We start from the raw sequence: 21870 nt of genomic DNA, 5'->3' as shown, positions 1-21870 counted from the left end.
AGGAATGCATCAGCACAACTATTACAAGTCTCTGTATGGAGTATAAACTTTCGTTGTTGGGAAGGGTCTCCCACTGCTCCTTAATATGATTTTAAAGATTTTTAAATTGAAAGAACATTTTCAAGCAAGATGCAGAGTACTTTCCAGAGGCAGGAACATGGCCACAATGACATGAAGTGAGAGTCCTGCATGAAATAAATGCACCATGAAATAAGTAAAATGACAAGCTGTGACACAATGCAGTACAGCGCATTTAAATCAAAACAACTGAATAAAACTAATATTAGAGAGAGATGTAAAATGAAACATGACAACAGTGAAATGATAATGGTGAAAAAAAGTTGTATTAGATAGTTAAATTGGGTAAAGAATTAAATATCAAAAGGAAAAGACCAGATTAAAGACCATTTATAGTGTATTTTTAACCAGAAAGTGAAACATTTGGCATGAAGAGTCTCTTTTTCACAGGTAGAGCAGGCGACCGTATGCAGGGTTTGAATGCGCGTTTCTCCCAGTTCTGCCAAAATGGCTAACTGGTGATCTATAAAATACTGGTAAAGGTGTTGTAGGTAAAATGCTTTGTCTTGGCTGAAGAGTTTGGAAATATTTGAAGCTTTGAAGCAGCTCAGCTGTTGAGGCAGTAGTACAACGCATCCACTTAACACACTGTTTGCTGCTACAGCTACACATGTTTCTTTTCCAACTATTTATTTATAAGTGACTTATGTATGTATGTATGTATATATATATGTATATATTGTACTATTCTTAGTTAGCGTATTGTCTGTCTTGTCTTAATGTTGGTTTAAAATGGAGCACTGTAACAAAAAATAATTTCCCCCAGGGATCAATAAAGTATTCTGATTCTGATTCTGATTCTGATTCAACAGTTTGACAGCTTTTTATATTTATAAAGACGTCTCTCTCCTGATTAGAAAAAACATTGATTTGAACATTTTCTGTCAGTGCTGCTGGAGAATGTCGGTGAGGAGCTGGATCCCATACTGGAGCCTCTGCTGCTTCGACAGACCTTTAAACAGGGCGGTGCAATGTGCATCCGTCTGGGAGACTCTACCATTGAATATGTTCCTGACTTTCGCTTCTACATCACTACCAAGCTACGCAACCCTCACTACCTGCCTGAGACTTCTGTCAAGGTACTGTAGGGATACTGCTGTCACCACTGTTCTGTTTTTCTTCTCCCTACTATAGGATAATGTGCAGTAATTATAACTATGAAACCTTTTTTCATGTACTGAAGTCCATTTGGAAGGTGCAGTAGGATGCAGGACTGGTAGTGCAGGTTTGCAGCAGTTTCATTATAATGGCTTGCTGGGAGTTTCACTGGCCAGCTTGTTGGATCAAGTATCTGAGCATCCAGAAAGAACTTGAATGGATAAAATTCCCGGTGATTAGTTTTAATGTTTTAATTCTACGTTGTGGAGACACGCAGAGAAACCTTCTATTCAACATATTCCATCACTGAGACGTAAATCTGATACCACCTTTAGTTAAAGCAGAGGATAGCATTCATAGTCACCACACATAACAGTGCTGTTTACAGCAAGTTTCAGTGTTGCTGTAACGAGCCGTATGCAGTCCTCCATGCATTCTGTACTAACCTCTTCACACAGATGGAGCTACAACCCTTTAATTGTGTCACAGCTAAGGATAGATGTATCTACCACAACAGAGCCAACAAAGAAGGGAATAATAAAACACAAGCACACACATAAACCAACAGAGTCATCTGCAGGCTTCTGCCCTAAAATATCAATAATAATAGTGATAAATAGCATCATTTAGAACTGAGGTTTGATTTTCATTTTGTTTTTTTATTTAAAGTTTTCATTTGATATCAGATGAGATCTACTTTTCTTCTTTGGCTCTTAGTTATTGATACCACCCAAATGACATTTTTACCTCAATAACACAGTGAATCATTGTTCAGTGATATCACCTATATCACCTTCCCAATGGAACACAGCCCCCATCCACTCTGAAAAAAGGATTCCAAGAAAAGGAGCATTAAAGGAAAATTGCATTACTGAGAGGCAAGGGGTTGGAAAGCATTACAGAAGATCACATTTCAAGCATCTATTTGCAGGGGCTCTCCTCTTTATGGGCAGCCATTAGATTGATTCAACTCATTTTTCACAGCTGGCTCAATTCTTCCCTTTTTTTTCCCCTCATTTTGCTTAAATCTTTTTTTTTTGTCTTCTCTACAGTACACTATGAGTTTCCATTATTCCCATTAAACCCTATTTGAAACGCAATAGCTCCAAATACAAGAGGGTAAGCATCTAGAAAAAAAGCCCTTAGGAGCGCAAGGGACGAGGCGAGGCAAAGAAGGAGGGTGTATGTGTGAAAAGGACAAACTGGAGATTTATACAGGCTCTGAGTCTTTACCACCAGCTGAGTGGGTCTCACGGCATCAATAGAAATGGAATTAAGCCCCGAAGAAGTGCACTCGTTTATTAGGGCAGAGAGTAGATAGCATATATAGGCTTTTAACCTCCGGGTAAGTGCAGCGCAGGATGACTACGCCTGTGGTAAAAGACACTCCTTCAACTCCTGCAACACCTTTCCACAGAAAAGGAGAAAAAAGTAAATGCATCCTACCTGTACTTTGCCAAGGCTGAAGCAGTTACTGGAATTTATTGGGTAGGAGGTTTGGCCAGGAGAACAGCTCTAAAGCCGAGACGATCAACACTTCACTTTAATGGCTGAGAAAAAGGGCGGACACCTTCCTCTGAAACATACACACGTACATCACTTATTCTTCAACAATTATGTCTCCATAGTTGTACGTGAAGTGGATATTCTGTGTGATGTAGGTGACACTGCTAAACTTCATGATCACTCCAGAGGGCATTCAAGACCAGCTACTGGGCATTGTGGTAGCCCGGGAGAGGCCTGACCTGGAAGAAGAGAAACAGGCTCTCATTCTGCAGGGAGCAGAGAACAAAAGGTACAGAGGCATATGTTAGACCAAGGTCAAATCCATTCAACTAATTCAATAAAATCTCTACTTCCCCGAGTGAAAAATACTGTAGACTATTAATTCAGAGTTTCTTCCCTTTTTTTTTTTTTTTTTTTTTCAGACAACTGAAGGAGATCGAGGACAAAATCTTAGAGGTCCTGTCCTCCTCTCAGGGCAACATCCTGGAGGATGAGACTGCCGTCGAGATCCTCTCTGCTTCCAAGGTGCTTGCCAACGAAATCTCAGAGAAGCAGGCCGTGGCCGAGGTGACAGAGAAGAAGATTGATGAGACCCGCATGGGTTACACACCTATTGCCGTGCATTCGGCAATCTTGTTCTTCTCTATTGCTGACCTGGCTAACATTGAACCCATGTACCAATACTCCCTCACCTGGTTTATTAACCTCTTCATCAGCTCCATTGAGAGCTCAGACAAGAGTGATGACTTGGAGCAGAGGTAGGCAGGCCTGACTAATGTACTAGCAAAATACTAGTTCCTGCTGGTCACCAAAACAGTGTTTTAAAGGTCTCTGTTAAAAAATTAAATGCAATGCTGGTGATGGTGCATTAATGTGATTAAAGATTATTAAATGATGGCATGCGTCTCTTTTTCAGACTGCAGATCCTGAGAGACCACTTTACCTATACACTGTATGTGAATGTGTGTCGCTCTCTGTTTGAGAAGGATAAGCTACTTTTTTCCCTCTGCCTCACTGTCAGCCTGCTTATGCATAGCAAGCTGGTAGGAATTTACACACGCACAGACACACATTTGATAATGGAGAACACACACATATTGTTTGGGTTTTGTTTTTTTTAAATAAGTGATTAGATAATCAAACAAGCTCCTTAGTGTCAGTTTTCAGCTCTGGTCTTCTCGAGGATTGTTTTAGATTATCTGTTTCTTCTATTTCCAATTTGCATAAACTACTTATCCAAAGATAATCCCCCAAATTGTCAAGCATTAATCCACTTAATTACAAATTCTGGTCATTCTGCTGCTGTGTTAACAGGACATGTCACTAATTAATGTTTTAGGTGGAAGAGGGGGAGTGGCGCTTCCTTCTAACGGGCGGTGTGGGCCTGGACAACCCCTACTCCAATCCCTGCACCTGGCTGCCTAAAAAGTCTTGGGATGAGATATGCCGCTTGGATGCGATGGAACATTTCAAAGGCCTGCGTCAGGACCTGACAGGCTGCAGAAATGAGTGGAAACAGGTCTATGACAGCCCAGTAAGTCGCCTCTCGCTGGGTTTGTTGAATATAGTAAAAAAGTATGATGACATTTTTCATTTATTTTTCTAGTTTAAACTCAGAAAAATAAACTTTGATGTAGTCTGTATTAAGTCACTTGAAATGAAATATTCAAGTCGGTTTATGTTTTAAATTTGATGATTATGGTTTATAGCATATGAAAATCAGAATTTCAGTGTGCTATTGGTACCATTGCATTGGCAATATTAACAATTATAGGGAAGACTGCTGATTCAAGAAGTAGAATCTGCCTCCATGCACAGGAATGGAGCTACACTGTCTGAGCCAGAGACCACATCAGAATATTTTACCTGGACTTTTGCTCAGTGGTTCAAAGTCTTCTTTTCAGATGAAAGTACATTTTGCTTTTTATTCGGAAATCAAAGCATCCTACCGTCTGGAGGAAGAGTGGAGAGAATCAAAAGGTGTTTCAAATCCAGTGAAGTTGGCCAGTGTTGGGTGCTATGTTATCTGCTTATGTTGGTGGTGGTTGGCCCACTGTGTTTTATCGAGTCAGCCATCTACCAGAGCACTTCATGTTTCCATCTACAGAACGCTTTATGTGGATGCCGATTTTCTTTTCTCCACCAGAAGTTTGCTTCTGCCCACAATCCCAAAACTGCTACCAAATGGTGTTTTGACCATGTTGTTAGTGTCCTTTATTGGCCAGCTAGCTGAAAGAGACTATATGGGGTATTGTCAAGAGGAAGATGAGAAAGATCCAACCCAAAAATACAGATCAGCTGCTATCATAGGGGCAGTAAATCATCCTAAAATGTAAAGTTAATCAATATTAAACATTAATTTAGCTTCTGTGACTTGTGTCATATTTTAGGAAGTGTGTTAACTTCTAGGTGGAAGTGAGTTTGGTTACAGTTTACATCAAACTGGTCCTCTTTTGGTGTCAACAGAGTATTGAAATTAAAACATCTGTCTGCAGTCTGTTGGTTTGATAGATCAGAGTGGATCCACTGACCCAAAGTTTACTTTGGAAAATTAATATGTACATCAAAAGATTTAACAATTATTATTTTTTGTTTGTTTCTATGTTTTTCATCTCGCCCTCTTACCCAAACCTTATAGATTAATTACTTGACGTACAGCGGACAAAATATTATAATTATTTTTCGGTGTGGGTGTTATCTGTGTCCTGCGGGTGGCATGGTGGTGGTTTCCTGGTTTAAACGACCACCAGCTGTTTGAGGCCTTTCTGTGTGGAGGTTGCATGTTCTCAGCGGGGTCTCTATGAGTATTCTGGCTTCCTCCCACAGTCCAAAGACATGCATGTTAACCGGTGATTCTAAATTGTCTGTAGGTATGAATGGTTGTGTCTCTGTGTCACCTTGTTACAAGCTTGTGAGCCTGTCCAGTGTGCACCCTGACTCTTTCCCTGTGGCAGCTGGGATAGACTCCAGCCCCAGAATTGGATGTGTAAGTGGAAGAAGATTGATGGATGCAATGAGTGTTTTGGAAGTGCTTGTCTTGTAGACACAGACTAGAGTAAAAGTTGCTGCTTTGCTGGTGAAAGCACAACAAGAAACAGAGTCTTAATTTCTTCTTAATATGAGTAAAAGTGTTTGATTGGCTGTGCAGATGCAAAACAATCAAACCTTGGGAAAACAGTGAATGAGATAAAATAGCAGCATTAAACACAAGGCCAGCTTCGCCCAACTTTAAGCTTAGCAGGGTGGCTCTGTGGAATCTCACAACTGGGGTGCAGCGGCGCTCCCCCCTTCCCTGCCTGGGAACAATGTGGATGCAGAGTACTTCAGTTTATATATTCAGTGTAGCATGTATGCTTTGACTATTTTACCACCTTTTGTCTCGGCTAGATTTCTTTATTAATCATAACATGTGTTCTCACTTTGATTCCACACACATGCCATAATTTGATTCGTTACATTGTTATCTTTTTTCTTTTTAGTTTTGTCAATACAACATCACTTCAAATATTGTATTTTTTTAAATTAATGATAGATATGCCAAACAAATCATAGGATTAGTTGTTTTCTCATACTGTACCCTCCTATAGTACAAGAAAATGTCTGATTCAAAAATATTGGCCCTGTTCAAATTAGCTTTTTTATTAATTTTTAAAGCCACTGGTTGATCTGATTTATCTGACACATTGAAGCTTTAACTTTGTACTTTGTTTTAAGAGTCTTTTTTTCAGTTATTATACATGTAGTGAATATAAAGGGCATACAGAACAAAGGAGGTTGAAGAGGGAAACATTTTCCTGTCAGATTATGATGCACACAGAGACACTGTCCATCTTTGAAACACAGAGAATCACAAACTGAGGTTTCATCTAATCTAATCAAATCTATTCAGCTCCTGTTGTGCTCCTCATATCTATGCAATCTAAATGCAAGAACAGCTGCTTAATCAATGTGTGGCGCATTCAAACATGCGTGCGGCGTACAGGCTTGTGTCTTTGCCGTCGCACATACGTACACACAAACCATCTTTGATTTATAATCAACAAAATCAGCCACAACACTTCTGTCTAATTAAATCGAGTTTGTTCCAGTTGTAGAATTCACATTTATTCAATTTTGATGTAAGAACAGCTGTTCAATCAAGCACACGGGCACTCACACACGCTAACACGCCCTGTTCACACAGTGAATCCCCAGGAGATCCTAAATAGGTGTATCCATCTCAAAGCACCTGCCAACACACATAGCCAGAAGTCTCTCGACAAACAGCCTAGGGGAAATAATTCCAAAAGTTTCCTCTACCATTGCTCACTTCCTCCGGTGCACTTGTTCCACTAATTAATCAAACATATTGCTGTGACCTAAAACCCATTTCCCATTTTTTTTTCTTCTCTTCCCCATTTCTGTCTGCTTCCATTTGTTGCCTTTCTTCATGCTTTTCATTTGCATGTCTAGTTATGTACAATATTTCTCTATTTTTTTGCACGATTGCACTGATTAACCTTGCCTGTCACCGAAAACTTGACATAATTATTCCTCAGCTGGTATTTGATTAGGATCATTTTGATCAACAGATTTAAAATATCTAGTGCTTTTCTACAGCTTAAAATATATATTTATGACATATGACAGGATTAATATTTGGAAAGTTATGCAGTGTGAAACTAAAAGTACTTCCCATGCATACTTAGTCTGAATCAAAACTGACTCTGCTTTGTCTATTTGCAGGAGCCCCATCAGACTCAGTTTCCTAATGAGTGGCAGGAGAAGCTGAGCCAGTTTCAGAAGATGCTGGTGATTCGCTGTCTCAGGCCAGACAAAGTCAGTCCACATGGGGAATGATCTCTTTTTATAACCTTTTTTTCACATAAAACCTCTAAAACATTCCTTTAACTTGTCCTCAGATTGTTCCCGTGGTTCAGGAGTTTGTTTCAGACAAGTTGGGCCATCACTTCATTGAAGCACCACCCTTTAACTTAAGTAACACCTTTACAGATAGCCACTGTTGTGCCCCCCTTATCTTCATCCTTTCCCCTGGCTCCGACCCCATGGCGGCTTTGCTCAAGTTTGGAGATGAAAAGGTACAGAGACATTACAACTATAGCTGTCATCCTGCTGTGTGCATCAAACTGTAAATGAAATCAAAATTGCCTCTAACAATGAAAGAAATTCAATCTCAATATTTACTGGGTCTAAAAAAAAAAAGAGAGAGAGAGAGAGAGAGAGAGAGAGAGAGAGAGAGACCTCAGTCAAAAAGCAGCTAAAAAATGAAGTGCACCACTCTTCTTATCTCTCAGGGCTTTACTGGTAACAAGCTGACGTCCCTCTCTTTGGGCCAAGGCCAAGGTCCTATTGCTATGCGCATGATTCAGACAGGCATTAACGAAGGCACCTGGGTGGTTCTGCAAAACTGCCACTTGGCCACTTCATGGATGTCAACACTGGAGAGAGTTTGTGAGGTGAGGACATGCGTTTTTTCAGTACACAGCAAGTTATATTGTTCCAATATATGCATGTATTTACTTGCTTTTTGCCTCTGTGAGCAGGGGCTGAACCCAGATACCACCCACCCAGACTTCAGGCTGTGGCTTACTAGCTACCCATCTCCCACATTCCCTGTGGCGGTGCTCCAGAATGGTGTTAAGATGACCAACGAGGCTCCAAAAGGTCTCCGCTCCAACATTGCACGTTCCTTCTTAATGGATCCCATCTCTGACCCAGAGTTTTTTGGCAGCTGCAGCAAGCCGGTCAGTATGCAAACATGTCTTGGTGGCTTGCTGTGCATGTCTACCATGGCTCCATCAGCGGGTGGATTTCAGGGTGTGTGTGTTTTAGCAGTGGGATACGAGCACCACTATTTATCTTAGATCACATCTTTCATCTGTTCCACCTCCCAGGCTGTGTTCAAGAAGCTATTGTATGGCTTGTGTTTCTTCCACGCCCTGACCCAAGAGAGGAGAAAGTTTGGACCTTTAGGCTGGAACATTCCATACGAGTTCAATGAGACTGACCTCCGGATCTCTGTACAGCAACTACACATGTTCCTGGAACAGTACCAGGTAGATGTTCTTGAATTGTTTCCATTCACGGGCAATTTTTTTGCTTACTGTGTTTTTCTCTCCAAAAAACATTGTATTTCATCGAGTGAACGCAAGCGTTTAACCAGTTACAAATTCCATGCGGTCTGGGATGTAGTGCTTTCATATAAACTTTACATAGAGCTGTATGAAGTGAGTTTATCTCACATGCAGACCCACATCCACGATGTACTCCTATATAGCTGTCAGCATCTAAGCTCATATTAAAAATTCTGGCTTTTACAACTACCGTCTGCTTTGCTCAAGTATTCCTTTTCATAAGCCATATTCAAAACCCCTCTTGACATTTTTCCACATACAGATAGCACTCCAATCCTCCACCATCCCCTCTTCCTGTGGAAAAAGCAGTAGGCATAAACTACTGAGGATCTTTTTGGAACGCAGTGACATTTTCAGCTTGTGGCTGAGTGTTGCTCAGTGCATTTTTAAGTGAAGTCCTCCTCAAGAAAATGCCAAACTGGCCACAACTTCACCCTTCTGCATCCTCACACGCTTTTTTGTGTGCGAATGCTGATTCTAAAGTGACAGGTGTGTCAGGTCACAGCATTATAACCCCCTGACAAATACTGTGTATGTCCCCTCAGTGCTTCGAAATACTTCTAACCTGTTGTGGTTTTGAATGGGATAGTTTGGATGTTTTATGGTTTCTGGCAGTGGGCTGTAGTTGGATCCTCGGGTTCTGTGGATTGTGGGGTGGGGTCTTTGTTCATCCGGCTTGTTTTACAGCTGTTAAGGAATTTTTGCATTGTGACAGAGCACATTGCTCTGCTGAAGAAGCTTCTACCATGAGGTAGAAGTCAAAGTAATGTCTGCATGAATGCCATAAGTTTCCCATCGTTTTGTTTCATTTTGCAACGAAAAAAAACGATCACTTCACCTGTCAGAGCTGGCAGATCTGTGTACATTGAAAATCAACTACCTCTCACTTACCTGCTGTTATGTTCTCTTATGAAATGAATGATTTATTGTGTTGTACAGGAAGTGCCGTTTGATGCCCTCTGTTACATGACCGGTGAGTGTAACTACGGCGGGCGAGTGACTGACGACTGGGACAGACGAACCCTGCGCACGATCCTCTCGATCTTTTACACCCCAAAGATCATCCAGGACCCTGGCTACACATTTGACCCCAGTGGGCTGTACTATGCACCAGCTGAGGGAGATGTAAGATATACAGAGTCTCAGATAAGATTTTTTTTTTAAACGAATCACCTCTTTGGTTAAAGTCTGGCTGTAGGCAACAAAATAAGCACAGGATTTATGGTAATATGTCAATACCAGGGAAATGTTTTTGCAGTATTCATGATGCAGTCTCACTGATCTGAGTTGTAACTCTCTCCTTTAGTCACATTTAGTAACTTCTCGTTACTTTTATTATCTTCAAAATGTGTGTTTGGTGCCACAACAAAAACTCCATCTAACTCCTGTTTATGGCCCAAATATAATATGTTTTTTATCAGGCACACTCCATTTCCAGGGACAATAACTGACTGCAAACCTCATGATCATATGCTCAGTTCAGACTTATGGTAGATGCACTACCGGTCAAAAGTTTGGACACACCTTCTCATTTAATGTTTTATTCTTTCTTTTTTTTTACTTTTTATATTGTAGATTCATACTGAAGATAGCTTCATGATGTGGTCTCCTAAAATGGTTTCACTTCACAGGTGTGCTGTGTCAGGGTTCATTTGTGGAATTTCTTGCTGCTTTGCTGGCGACACTGTTGGGGATTTAGTCAAATTTGAAGGCACACTGAACCAACATGGCTACCACAGCATCCTGCAGTGACGTGCCATCCTATCTGGTTTGTGTTTGGTTGGACTGTCATTTATTTTTCAACAGGTCACTGACCCCAAACTCAGCTCCAGGCTGTGTAAGGGCTATGTAACCAAGAAGGAGAGTGATGGAGTGCTGTGCCAGATGGCCTGGCCTCCACACTCACCTGACCTATCCCACCTAGGGTGAGATGGACCACAGAGTGAAGGCAAAAATGGCCAACAAGTGCTCAGCATCTGGGAGCTCCTTCAAGATTGTTGGAAAACCATTTCAGATGACTGCCTCATAAAGCTCAATGAGAAAATGCCAAGAGTGTGTGCAAAGCAGTAATTATAGAAAAATATAAAATGTGTTTTGAGCTATTTCACACTTTTTGTGTTCACTACATAATTCCATATGTGTTCATTCATAGTTTTGCAGATTCTCACTGAAGCAACAATGTAAATAGTCATGAAAATAAAGAAAAACCATGCAATGAAAAGGTTTGTCCAAACCTTTGACGAAATAATACAGTTCTTCTGTATTGTAAGAAGAACTGTAAGTGTATCTGTACCTGTAAGTGTTCCTTCAGCTTTAACCTCTTCACATGTTCTACTCCTCAGTATTTGCCTTGATGTCACAATATGTCAACCAGGTTTAAGTGCAGTCTGCTAAACTAGCAGATGCTGAGTTTGTTCATGCTGTTGAATTTTTGATATATAGTACAGCATAGGTATGTTATTCACTCGTGTTTTCATTCATATTCAAATATCAGTTACACAAAGCTGCTTGCAGTATCATTGCCTTAAAATTCAATAAAAGTAAACCTGGCAGTTTTTCAAGGAAGCATATTGCAGGACTCCTTTGCATTGTTGTTGAGCTACCTTTAAAAAGTCATTAACAGATAAAATGTGTGTAACAAGGCACAGCAGGAAGCCACCATCAGTGAGGGCTGATATATTTGTTAACACTAGTACAATCTATGGTGCACACCATTTTATTTGGCATTTAGTTCTCCAGCACTGCACCCCCCTCCAACCACATCTTTTATTCATGAAGACACATTTACATAGTCATTAAAATAAATGTCAGCAATCTAAGGAGCCGACTTGTTTTTCAGCGAGTGTTATTACTCGAGATGTTTCCTGATGTTGCGTTAAAAAATCGTCCTCTTACTTCACTCGTCCCCTCTCCCTCTGTTTTCTGCATCTCTGTCGCAGTACGACAACTACATCGAATATACCAAGTCGCTGCCACTCAATCCGTCACCAGAAATTTTTGGCATGAACGCTAACGCAGATATCACCAAGGACCAGGCTGAGACTCAACTTCTGTTTGACAGCATCTTGCTTACACAGGTAACGCTACCTTGACCCTTGATAAGTCTGTATTGTATTGATCAGCTGTCACAGGAAGTTCAGACACACATGAGTAATCTTTTAGGAAAAATAAACGGGCATATCCAGGAGTACTTTGTAGAGACCTTTTTTTACTACCACAGAAATGGAAAAAAACAGCACTGAGGCCAGACCTCGGCACAAATTTAAAAAAAGAAAGAGCCAGCAGTCTTTGGTTGCTTCCCAGGCCAAAGCGCCCCCTCTTGGCCAACATCCCAGATGCTCAGCTGGAATGACCCCACCCACTCTGACCCCGCAAATACATAACACACAAACAAACACAAAATAAACAGACCGGAATACATGCATGGGAACACATTTACCTAGGCACCAAAGTTATTTCTCCCATAAACACACACAGCATCGGTATGCCTCCTGTGGATCTGTTCTAAATATTTTATCGGCCTGCATTAAAATGCACCGTGCAGCATTAATTAAAAACAAAAGAAAATCGAAATAAATATTGCAGTTGCTTTTAGAGAGACTTCTCAAAGAGCAACATTGTGCTTTGAGGCTGCAGAGACACAGTCACAGTGGCTTTGGTGGAGCTGTGTGATCCAGCATCATTATAGCTCAGCTTTGTTAGACGAGGTTAGCTTGTTCAGGATTATATATCTTACCGCTTCCCCGCTCCAGTCGATGTTTGATGGAAATCAAATGTGAGGGATTTTGCATCAAGGCCTACTCGAACATAAAAGAAGTGTGGCTTCTACTGCAAAGTGGAAAGGGGTTTTTATTTATCTGTGTATCCATTTATTTAAAGAACCACCACAGTGTCTTTGACTTCTGAAAAAATATTTCTCTATGCTAGAAGTTTTAAAGTGGATCGACACACAACACTAGAGAAGAATTCCACATTCAGCTCAGCATATATAGTGAAAGTGTATTTTTATAGCATCAGACCTGCGTTGCTATAAAGACAGAATTATCTCCACATGCATCGTGACTTCTAGATCTCAAGTTAAAATTAGAGCTCCGTGCAGTCTGGCATTTATTCGTATAAATTCCATTCAACAAGATTAATAATGGCTCCAGTCATGTGTGGACTTCATTAGCATCTAATACGATCTCATCAGTCTCAATGACCGATAAACAGGGAGACACTTCAAATGGAATGAAGCAGCTATTTATCATTCTCCTACTGTAACCCTGTTGCCATCAGCCAATGATTATCCATTACCGCTGGCTAGTGACTAAGCATCATATAGGTAAATGGTGCAAGTTGCACTAAGAAGAAAAGCGTAAGAATCACAGATTAGAGTGAATAATTATCACCATGAATGATCATTATAATTGTTGATAAGAGTGTGTCAAATTACTGCGTGGGAGAAATCGGGGGTAAAATGCAGTGAAGCCTTTCATCTCGCGCTGTATGATGAAATCCTGAGATTATACTTGCAGTGATTCCTCTGTGGACAGTGTTGCAGCTATAACCTGAGAAATGTGTACAAATTAAGAAAGAGAAGGTAAAATAAAATATAAAAACGTTGATATTCTGTGTCATTCCGTGTTCTTTTAGATGCATAAAATGTGAATCACTCAGGCACAAAGATGATGAAATATAAGCAAAGTCGAGTCAGAAGTCAGGCCCTCTTAGCATCAGGGTCTTTTCAGGATCAGAATAGCACTAGTGCAAATGAGTCTTTAAAAGAGAATACATAATTTGACAAGTCAAAGACAGCAAATGGTAATTTTCCCTAAAAAATATGAACTGTCAATCGATTGAGAACCCCACATCCTGCCTTCCCTTCTCATCAGCCCTCTGTCGCTCTGTTGTGCTCTATGTCTCTGATCAGTCCCGCTCTTCAGGCGCAGATGCCAAATCCTCAGATGACATGGTCTTTGAAGTGACAGCTGACATCCTCAGTAAGCTGCCTGAAGACTTTGACTTGGAGGCAGCAATGAGCCGCTTTCCTACCAGCTACAACCAGAGCATGAACACAGTGCTGGTGCAGGAGATGGGTCGCTTCAACAACCTGCTCGGCACGATCCGAGACTCTTGCATCAACATTCAGAAGGCCATAAAGGTACGTGGAGAAAGGGCTGGAATGTATCTCCAGCAAATTTGAAGAGTGTCTTTTTTTTTTAATCACTTTTCACAAGAGAAATATGAAAATATCAAGAATTAAGTGTTGTCACTTAGCAGCCATCTGAGCAAAAGCCTCTAACTAAATAACTGAAAGGAGAACCATAAGTCTTATTTCAGTGGTCATGGGATATAAAAACACTATTATGAATTACTTATAACTCACTTCAAAAAAGCAACACGATCAAAGTGTGTGGCTCACCCCACCAGAGCGCACAGAAAATGTGCTGGTTTACATTAAGGAGACTGTAAGATGAGAAAAAGTACTCCTGGCTAGAACTTTAGCATGATAACAGATATATCAGCAGCCGCACACTTGAAACTGTCATGAACTTCAACTGTGTACTTGCAAATGTACAAGATGACTGGATCATATGTTTCCCAGTTGGGCTCTGTGGTGGCTCTCTGGGAGACAGGTGAGACACTTGGCATTCAGGAGTTTTCCCATCACTTTCTATTGATCGTTTTGAGAGTGCCACGCCTCTCCTTTATACCGCCTCTGGGTAATACCTGACCTACCAGAGAGGGGAGTAAGCATTAAGTGTTTAAGTCTGGTCCAGGTCTCAGGAATCATTGTTGTCTGGATATTGTCCAAATGCCAAACGCTGTGTAATTGCAGTAAATTTGTTTAAGAAAAACAGTTACGCCAAATGATGAATCATCATTGATTTTACATTTCTGTTCAGTGAAAGTAATAATTCATGTGTGGACGCACATCTCTGCTGAATGATTATAGAGGAAACACTGGTAATGCATCCTCAGAAATCAGATACTATAAACATTCAGCAGAATACAGTTGGGTGCAACAACCTAATATACATCCTCTCTTTGTTAAACCAGGGAAAGTGTTGACATTATCCTGCATATAATTTTTGTCTACGTAAAAGTCTCTGTGTTACTGTTATTCATACAAGCAGTGTTGCTACAGTGGGGCAAAAAAGTATTTAGTCAGCCACCGATTGTGCAAGTTCCCCCACTTAAAATGATGACAGAGGTCAGTAATTTGCACCAGAGGTACACTTCAACTGTGAGAGACAGAATGTGAAAAAAAAATCCATGAATTCACATGGTAGGATTTGTAAAGAATTTATTCGTAAATTAGGGTGGAAAATAAGTATTTGGTCACCTCAAACAAGGAAAATCTCTGGCTCTCACAGACCTGTAACGTCTTCTGTAAGAAGCTTTTCTGTCCCCCACTCGTTACCTGTATGAATGGCACCTGTTTGAACTCATCATCTGTATAAAAGACACCTGTCCACAGCCTCAAACAGTCAGACTCCAAACTCCGCCATGGCCAAGACCAAAGAGCTTTCGAAGGACACCAGGAAAAGTATTGTAGACCTGCACCAGACTGGGAAGAGTGAATCTACAATAGGCAAGCAGCTTGGTGTGAAAAAATCAACTGTGGGAGCAATCATCAGAAAATGGAAGACATACAAGACCACTGATAATCTCCCTCGATCTGGGGCTCCACGCAAGATCTCATCCCGTGGGGTCAAAATGATCATGAGAACGGTGAGCAAAGATCCCAGAACCACACGGGGGGACCTGGTGAATGACCTGCAGAGAGCTGGGACCAAAGTAACAAAGGTCACCATCAGTAACACACTACAACGGCAGGGAATCAAATCCCGCAGTGCCAGACGTGTTCCGCTGCTGAAGCCAGTGCATGTCCAGGCCCGTCTGAAGTTTGCCAGAGAGCACATGGATGATACAGCAGAGGATTGGGAGAATGTCATGTGGTCAGATGAAACCAAAGTAGAACTTTTTGGTATAAACTCAACTCGTCGTGTTTGGAGGAAGAAGTAAGTAAGTAAGTAAGTAAGTAAAATTTATTTATATAGCGCTTTTCACAGATAAAAATCACAAAGTGCTTTACAACACAGAAAATGGGAATATAAAACAATATAACAGTAAATAAAACAATGTAAAACAATAAAACTATAAAAACAGCATAAGAAGAAATTAATCAAATGCTTTTCTAAATAAAAATGTCTTCAGCTGTTTCTTAAAACAATCAATGGAGTCCGTGCAGCGAAGAGACAGTGGGAGAGAATTCCACAACCGTGGTGCCACAGTCTGAAAGAAGAATACTGAGTTGCATCCCAAGAACACCATACCTACTGTGAAGCATGGGGGTGGAAACATCATGCTATGGGGCTGTTTTTCTGCCAAGGGGACAGGACGACTGATCCGTGTTAAGGACAGAATGAATGGGGCCATGTATCGTGAGATTTTGAGCCAAAACCTCCTTCCATCAGTGAGAACTTTGAAGATGAAACGAGGCTGGGTCTTCCAACATGACAATGATCCAAAACACACCGCCCGGGCAACAAAGGAGTGGCTCCGTAAGAAGCATTTGAAAGTCCTGGGGTGGCCTAGCCAGTCTCCAGACCTCAACCCCATAGAAAATCTGTGGCGGGAGTTGAAAGTCCGTGTTGCTCGGCGACAGCCCCAAAACATCACTGCTCTCGAGAAGATCTGCATGGAGGAATGGGCCAAAATACCAGCTACTGTGTGTGCAAACCTGGTAAAGACCTATAGTAAACGTTTGACCTCTGTTATTGCCAACAAAGGTTATGTTACAAAGTATTGTTGTATTTTTGTTATTGACCAAATACTTATTTTCCACCCTGATTTACGAATAAATTCTTTACAAATCCTACCATGTGGATTCATGGATTTTTTTTCCACATTCTGTCTCTCACAGTTGAAGTGTACCTCTGGTGCAAATTACTGACCTCTGTCATCATTTTAAGTGGGGGAACTTGCACAATCGGTGGCTGACTAAATACTTTTTTGCCCCACTGTAAATTATACAAGTATTACAGGAGTCTGAGCAGTTGCACTCCCAAATAGATTCTAACACCTTCATATAATTTTGATTAGTTATTTTATTCTTTTCTTAAATTGCGACAAACACACTTGGAAACTTGGAAACAGCATTCGATGATTGACTGTAATTAGACTAAATGAAATTAATAAAGCAAAGTTCCTCTGCATATAACTGCAGTCCTGTTGTTCAAAGGTTAGAAAAATAAGCCTAGACACTTGCGTGCTTGTCTTTGTAAGTTTAATGAACACATCTCTTTCTGAGATGTTCCATCGTCACCAGACTGAAGAGAAAGCCCAAGACTCACAAGGGGAACAAGTCAAGTCAAGTCAAGTCAAGTTTATTTATAGAGCACATTTAAAAACAACCAAGGCTGACCAAAGTGCTGTACAGTAAATACAGATAAAAATACAATAGAACACAATTTCGTAATAACACCTCGCTGATAAAAATAAAATAAAAATATATAAAACAAATAAATTAAACCTTTCTAAAAGCCAATGAAAAGAGGTGAGTTTTAAGAGCGGTTTTAAAAGTTTCTAGGCTTTTGGAGAGTCTGACGTGAGGAGGTAAACTGTTCCACAGTCTGGGTGCAGCCACAGCAAACGCCCTCTCTCCCTTTGTCTTTAATTTATACCTGGGAACATCTAAAAGCATCAGGTCGGCTGACCTCAAAGATCTCCTGGGGCGATAAGTACTAAGGAGTTCTGACAGGTAAGAAGGTGCAGTGCCATTTAAAACCTTAAAAGCCAGCAGTAAGATTTTAAAATCAATCCTAAAGGCAACTGGGAGCCAGTGGAGAGAGCAGAGAACCGGAGTGATGTGGTCTCTTTTTTTTGAACCGGTCAACAGGCGAGCGGCAGCGTTCTGCACCAGTTGAAGGCGATGTAGACAGGAACGATCTAGGCCAGCATAGAGGGAATTGCAGTAGTCTAGCCGTGAAGTAATAAAAGCATGGACCACTCTTTCTAGATCGTTCCTGCAAAGGTAAGACTTGACTTTGGCTAAAATCCGCAGATGATAAAAAGATCCCTTAACTACAGAGCTGATTTGTTTATCAAGTTTAAAAGCATTGTCAAAAATAACACCAAGACTCTTAATGGAAGAAGTGCAATCGGAGGTTAGGGGTCCCAAAAAGTCAAGAGAGAAGTTGGGATCTTTAGGAAGCCCAAACACAATGACTTCAGAACAAAGCACATCATAGTTCATTGTGGTATCAAAGGCCCCCCACAGAACAGTAAGAGTTCCCCATTATGCACCTGTCTGTCTCCTGCTAGCTTCAAAGAAAGTTAATCACATGTGTGTGATGTGTGGGTGTGTTTGTGTGCAGGGTCTCGTGGTGATGTCTGCAGAGCTGGAGGAGGTGGTCAGCAGCATCCTGAAGGGTCGCATCCCAGCCATGTGGATGAAGAAGTCCTACCCCAGCCTCAAATCATTAGGAAGCTACGTCAACGACTTCCTAGAGCGACTGACGTTCTTGCAGGTGACTAAAACAAGAGAACTGCATCAAATAAATTGGATTCTGGTCTGTTGACTGGAGTTTAGTTATAAGGATCTGACCATTTTGCTTTTTTTTTTGAGCCAAAAGTGAGCATACTTGGATGAGATGGTGGCTAGTGAGTTTGTTTAGGAAGCTGCATTTGAAAAGTGCACAGGTGTAACAGAGAAAGTAACATTTTACTTCCAGCCCATCTAAGTCCTTTACTGTGAATTAAGCTCATGAACTTACCAGATCAATGCATTAAAATTTTCCTACATGCAGCACAAGGCGATAAACATCACCAACAGGTTCAGATCAGCTCTTCAAGTTACAGGAGCGAGGCCTCGCAGACCGTGTTGTTCAGCCCTAATGTCGATCACTCACCAGGTTAAACTGGAAAAAATCTATGCCTACAGTTTTAATGGATGAAGGTCTAAAACTTTCGGAGAGCATCTTGGGGTTAGTATCTTGCCCAAGGATATTTGGCATGACTGGAGCAGACAGGGATTGAACCACCAGCCTTCCAATTAGTGGAGAACATGAGCTAAAGTCGTGCCTAAGTCAGGTATTATCACAGCACAAAATAAAAATTGTAAAGCTGATTAAAAATTAAATAACAACATAAAAATGTTTTAATAAGGTATTAACCGCATTTTTTACACATAAGTGTTATGGATGAAAAACTTAAGTCATTGCATACTTTTGCTGTATAACGATCTGCCTTAAGCTGTGCCACACTTGGCACACTTACACAAGAGTGCTTTATTCCACAGTGGCTTATCAACACGGAGGAGGCAGGGAGATCTGCTGTATTATGCATTTTAATCATGAGCAGAGTTGGCACTGGAAACACTTGCAGCCACATGACCTACCATGTGAGTCTGCAAAGTGAAGCGCTTCATCGAACAGTGCTGTCAGTTCCCACGGCAGAAATATCCTCCTCCTGTTAGTACCCACTCAAATGAAAAGAATACTGTGTGTGTGTGCATCCACTCGCAACTCCCTAAAAGTGAGCTGGAAAGTGCTGTGTTTCTTAACTGTGACTGCATGTTTGTTTAGGAGATGTTGGTAAAAATAATAATCCCTGTTAACATTTATGAATACAGAAATCAGTAAAAAAAAGGAGGAAAAATTTAACTTTTGACCCTACAGTGCAGGGATTTGGTGCTTTGTTGTTCTGTGAGAGGATTTTGCTGGTGTGGGTTGGGTCCACCTGCAAACCAGTACAAAGTTGCTCTAAAGATCATATTTATCATCTTTTCCAGGAGGACAATGCCCCCATCCCGACGGACGTGAGGGGTCTGTGATTGGATGAAATTGTGATCACTTTTGTTTCGGGGCTGGGGGTCGAAGGCTACAAGTGTTTTCTTATTCCTGTAGTGATTTCCTGAATTGGCAGGTTACATTTATTGTAATGCCACAGCACTAGCATGTGGCATGCTAGTGCATGCTAGTGCTGTGCCTCAGTGTGTGTCACTTGATTTGTGGTCCAGACTGAAACATCTCAGGGATCAAGTGAAGAATTCAGTTTTAACATTACAATCTGTCATTTAAATAACATATGTGCTGTAATTCCTTTTGTTTGTATAAATCAGGAATTATCACAGGTTAAATTAGCAGCTCAACATAATATTAAACATATTGTACTTTAGTTACCTGCAGTGTGTAATGTTGACATGGACTTTCTTGTTCTTCTGTGCATTTATTTTTTGACTTGCTTTTCCTCACTGACTGTTTTGACTCTAAATGTCTTCTTTTCCTCTGTGTGTGTTCAGGAATGGTACGACAAGGGCGTGCCTGCTGTATTTTGGATATCAGGATTCTTCTTCACCCAAGCCTTTCTCACAGGCAGCCAGCAGAACTACGCCAGGAAGCACACCATCCCTATCGATTTGCTGGGCTTTGACTTCGAGGTCCTGGATGACAGACAGTACAATCAGCCTCCAGCGGATGGTAGGATGCTGCTAGGAGAAAGAAAACAGCAGATAGGATGAGGGAGCGTGGCCTTGGGTTAATAGTGTAAGCAGGGTATTAGGACAGGTTTTCTAAAGGCCCCTCTCATTAAATGAGGGTAAATAAAAGATACGGGGAAGATGGAGAGCACTTTTAGTAGGAAGGAATCTGAGAGATGAAAGAGGGAAATTCAAAATGAGGTTTCAAAGCAGAGAGCGAAATGAGAGGAACACAAGTGGTGGGTGTAGGAGAAGAAACAAACAGATGAAAGTGACACAAGGCTGACTGAATACGAGAGAAGCAAAGTATAAAGTGAAAAAGTAAGTTAAAGTAAAGCATCCCTGCCTCTCTCTTACATGCGGGCCTGCATCAGCCCCTCGCTGTGCCTCCAGCTCCGCTGTGAGATTCTCAGTCAAAGTCTCACATAAAGTCTCATCCTCAATCAGCTCCCTGCTGGGCCCCCACCAAGCTAACACAAGCTATACTGCCAAGCTACAAATCTGACAGTGTGTTTGTGCATTTGGGTGTGTCATACTGTAGGGGTGCCAACATCTAGTTATCTCTAAGTCATGCCCCCTTTTCCAGCCTATTAGAGGAAGAGCCTGCTGCACTCTGCAAACAAGCAGAGGTCAGTTCAGCTTAATTCATGTAGAAATGTGTTTGTCCAAATCTGCAGTTTGTAGAAGGTAAGGTTTTAATATCACAGTAAGAATGAATTGTGTGTGTTTGTGTCAGGTGTGTACATCAGAGGTCTGTTCCTTGATGGGGCGCGCTGGGACAGAAAGACCAAACGTCTTGCTGAGTCCTATCCCAAAGTGCTGCACGACTCCATGCCTGTGGTGAGCAATCGGCATTGCGTTCATGTTGGTCCTCACCTTTTATTTCTAATAATTTTGTGCTTTTTATTGAATTTTTTGCAGCTGTTGTGAGCCCTCACAAATAAAGCGCATCCTTATGGAGTTTTTCAGGGCTGATAAACAGATTAAGCTCTGTTTAAAAACTGTTTTCTGATGTCACAGCCTAAAGGCATCATTTAGTTTTCACTCAGCACTATTTTCTATTCCAGATTTAAGCACCAGTGTCAAGGCAAAAAATCATGATGTGTATGGCAGAATAAGAGGAAAAAGGCATTATTTGTAACCAGCTGATAATTCAGTAGAAAAAACCCCCACAAAACTTTGAAATGACTGGATTTGAAAGGCCTCGGTTGGAAGGTAAACGCTGCAGCGCGTGTGTGAAACTGGCTTATGAATGCCTTCCTGGTGAGGCCCCATGCAGAAACACGTAGAGAGAAGCGTGTTGGTTTATACTTTATATTACAGCTTGTGGATTTGAAAGCTCATTGTGGGCACTGTTAAATGAATTTGTGGAGCTGATAGCAAAACACTGCAGGCACCTGGTCCAAAAAGGCCCCAAAAAGCCGTGTTGCATAACAAATTCTTACATAAAGTTTGCAGGGAGGAGGTTTATTGATTGTGCTTGTGTGAATCCCTCTGGCCATCAGAAAGAAAAAGTTTTTAATTGTTGTGTTGCTCGTAAACCCCAGTGCGACAGCTCTTACTTAAGAAGGGACAAATACTGCAAAG

The 21870-nt window shown here is 41.1% G+C and overlaps 1 protein-coding gene across 1 annotated transcript in view; it reads left to right on the top strand.

Moving 5' to 3' along the window:
- The window catches only part of dnah7 (dynein, axonemal, heavy chain 7), an 87963-nt gene that overhangs the window by 64825 nt on the left and 1268 nt on the right, over positions 1-21870 (top strand). Inside the window, exons 50-65 of the mRNA XM_085384010.1 lie at positions 967-1157; positions 2838-2971; positions 3105-3440; positions 3599-3725; positions 4022-4216; positions 7408-7500; positions 7584-7760; positions 7977-8138; positions 8226-8426; positions 8577-8738; positions 9756-9941; positions 11756-11893; positions 13729-13959; positions 18182-18334; positions 20107-20284; positions 21020-21123. Of these exons, the coding sequence (XP_085240136.1) occupies positions 967-1157; positions 2838-2971; positions 3105-3440; positions 3599-3725; positions 4022-4216; positions 7408-7500; positions 7584-7760; positions 7977-8138; positions 8226-8426; positions 8577-8738; positions 9756-9941; positions 11756-11893; positions 13729-13959; positions 18182-18334; positions 20107-20284; positions 21020-21123 (2768 nt within the window). The remainder of the gene's footprint in view (positions 1-966; positions 1158-2837; positions 2972-3104; positions 3441-3598; positions 3726-4021; positions 4217-7407; positions 7501-7583; positions 7761-7976; positions 8139-8225; positions 8427-8576; positions 8739-9755; positions 9942-11755; positions 11894-13728; positions 13960-18181; positions 18335-20106; positions 20285-21019; positions 21124-21870) is intronic.

Source organism: Rhamphochromis longiceps, linkage group LG16 (assembly GCF_057381845.1).
Source record: "Rhamphochromis longiceps isolate RC_006_pf linkage group LG16, R_longiceps_female_GT1.1, whole genome shotgun sequence".
Classification (NCBI taxonomy): domain Eukaryota; kingdom Metazoa; phylum Chordata; class Actinopteri; order Cichliformes; family Cichlidae; genus Rhamphochromis; species Rhamphochromis longiceps.
This window is presented reverse-complemented; position numbering and strand designations above follow the sequence as displayed.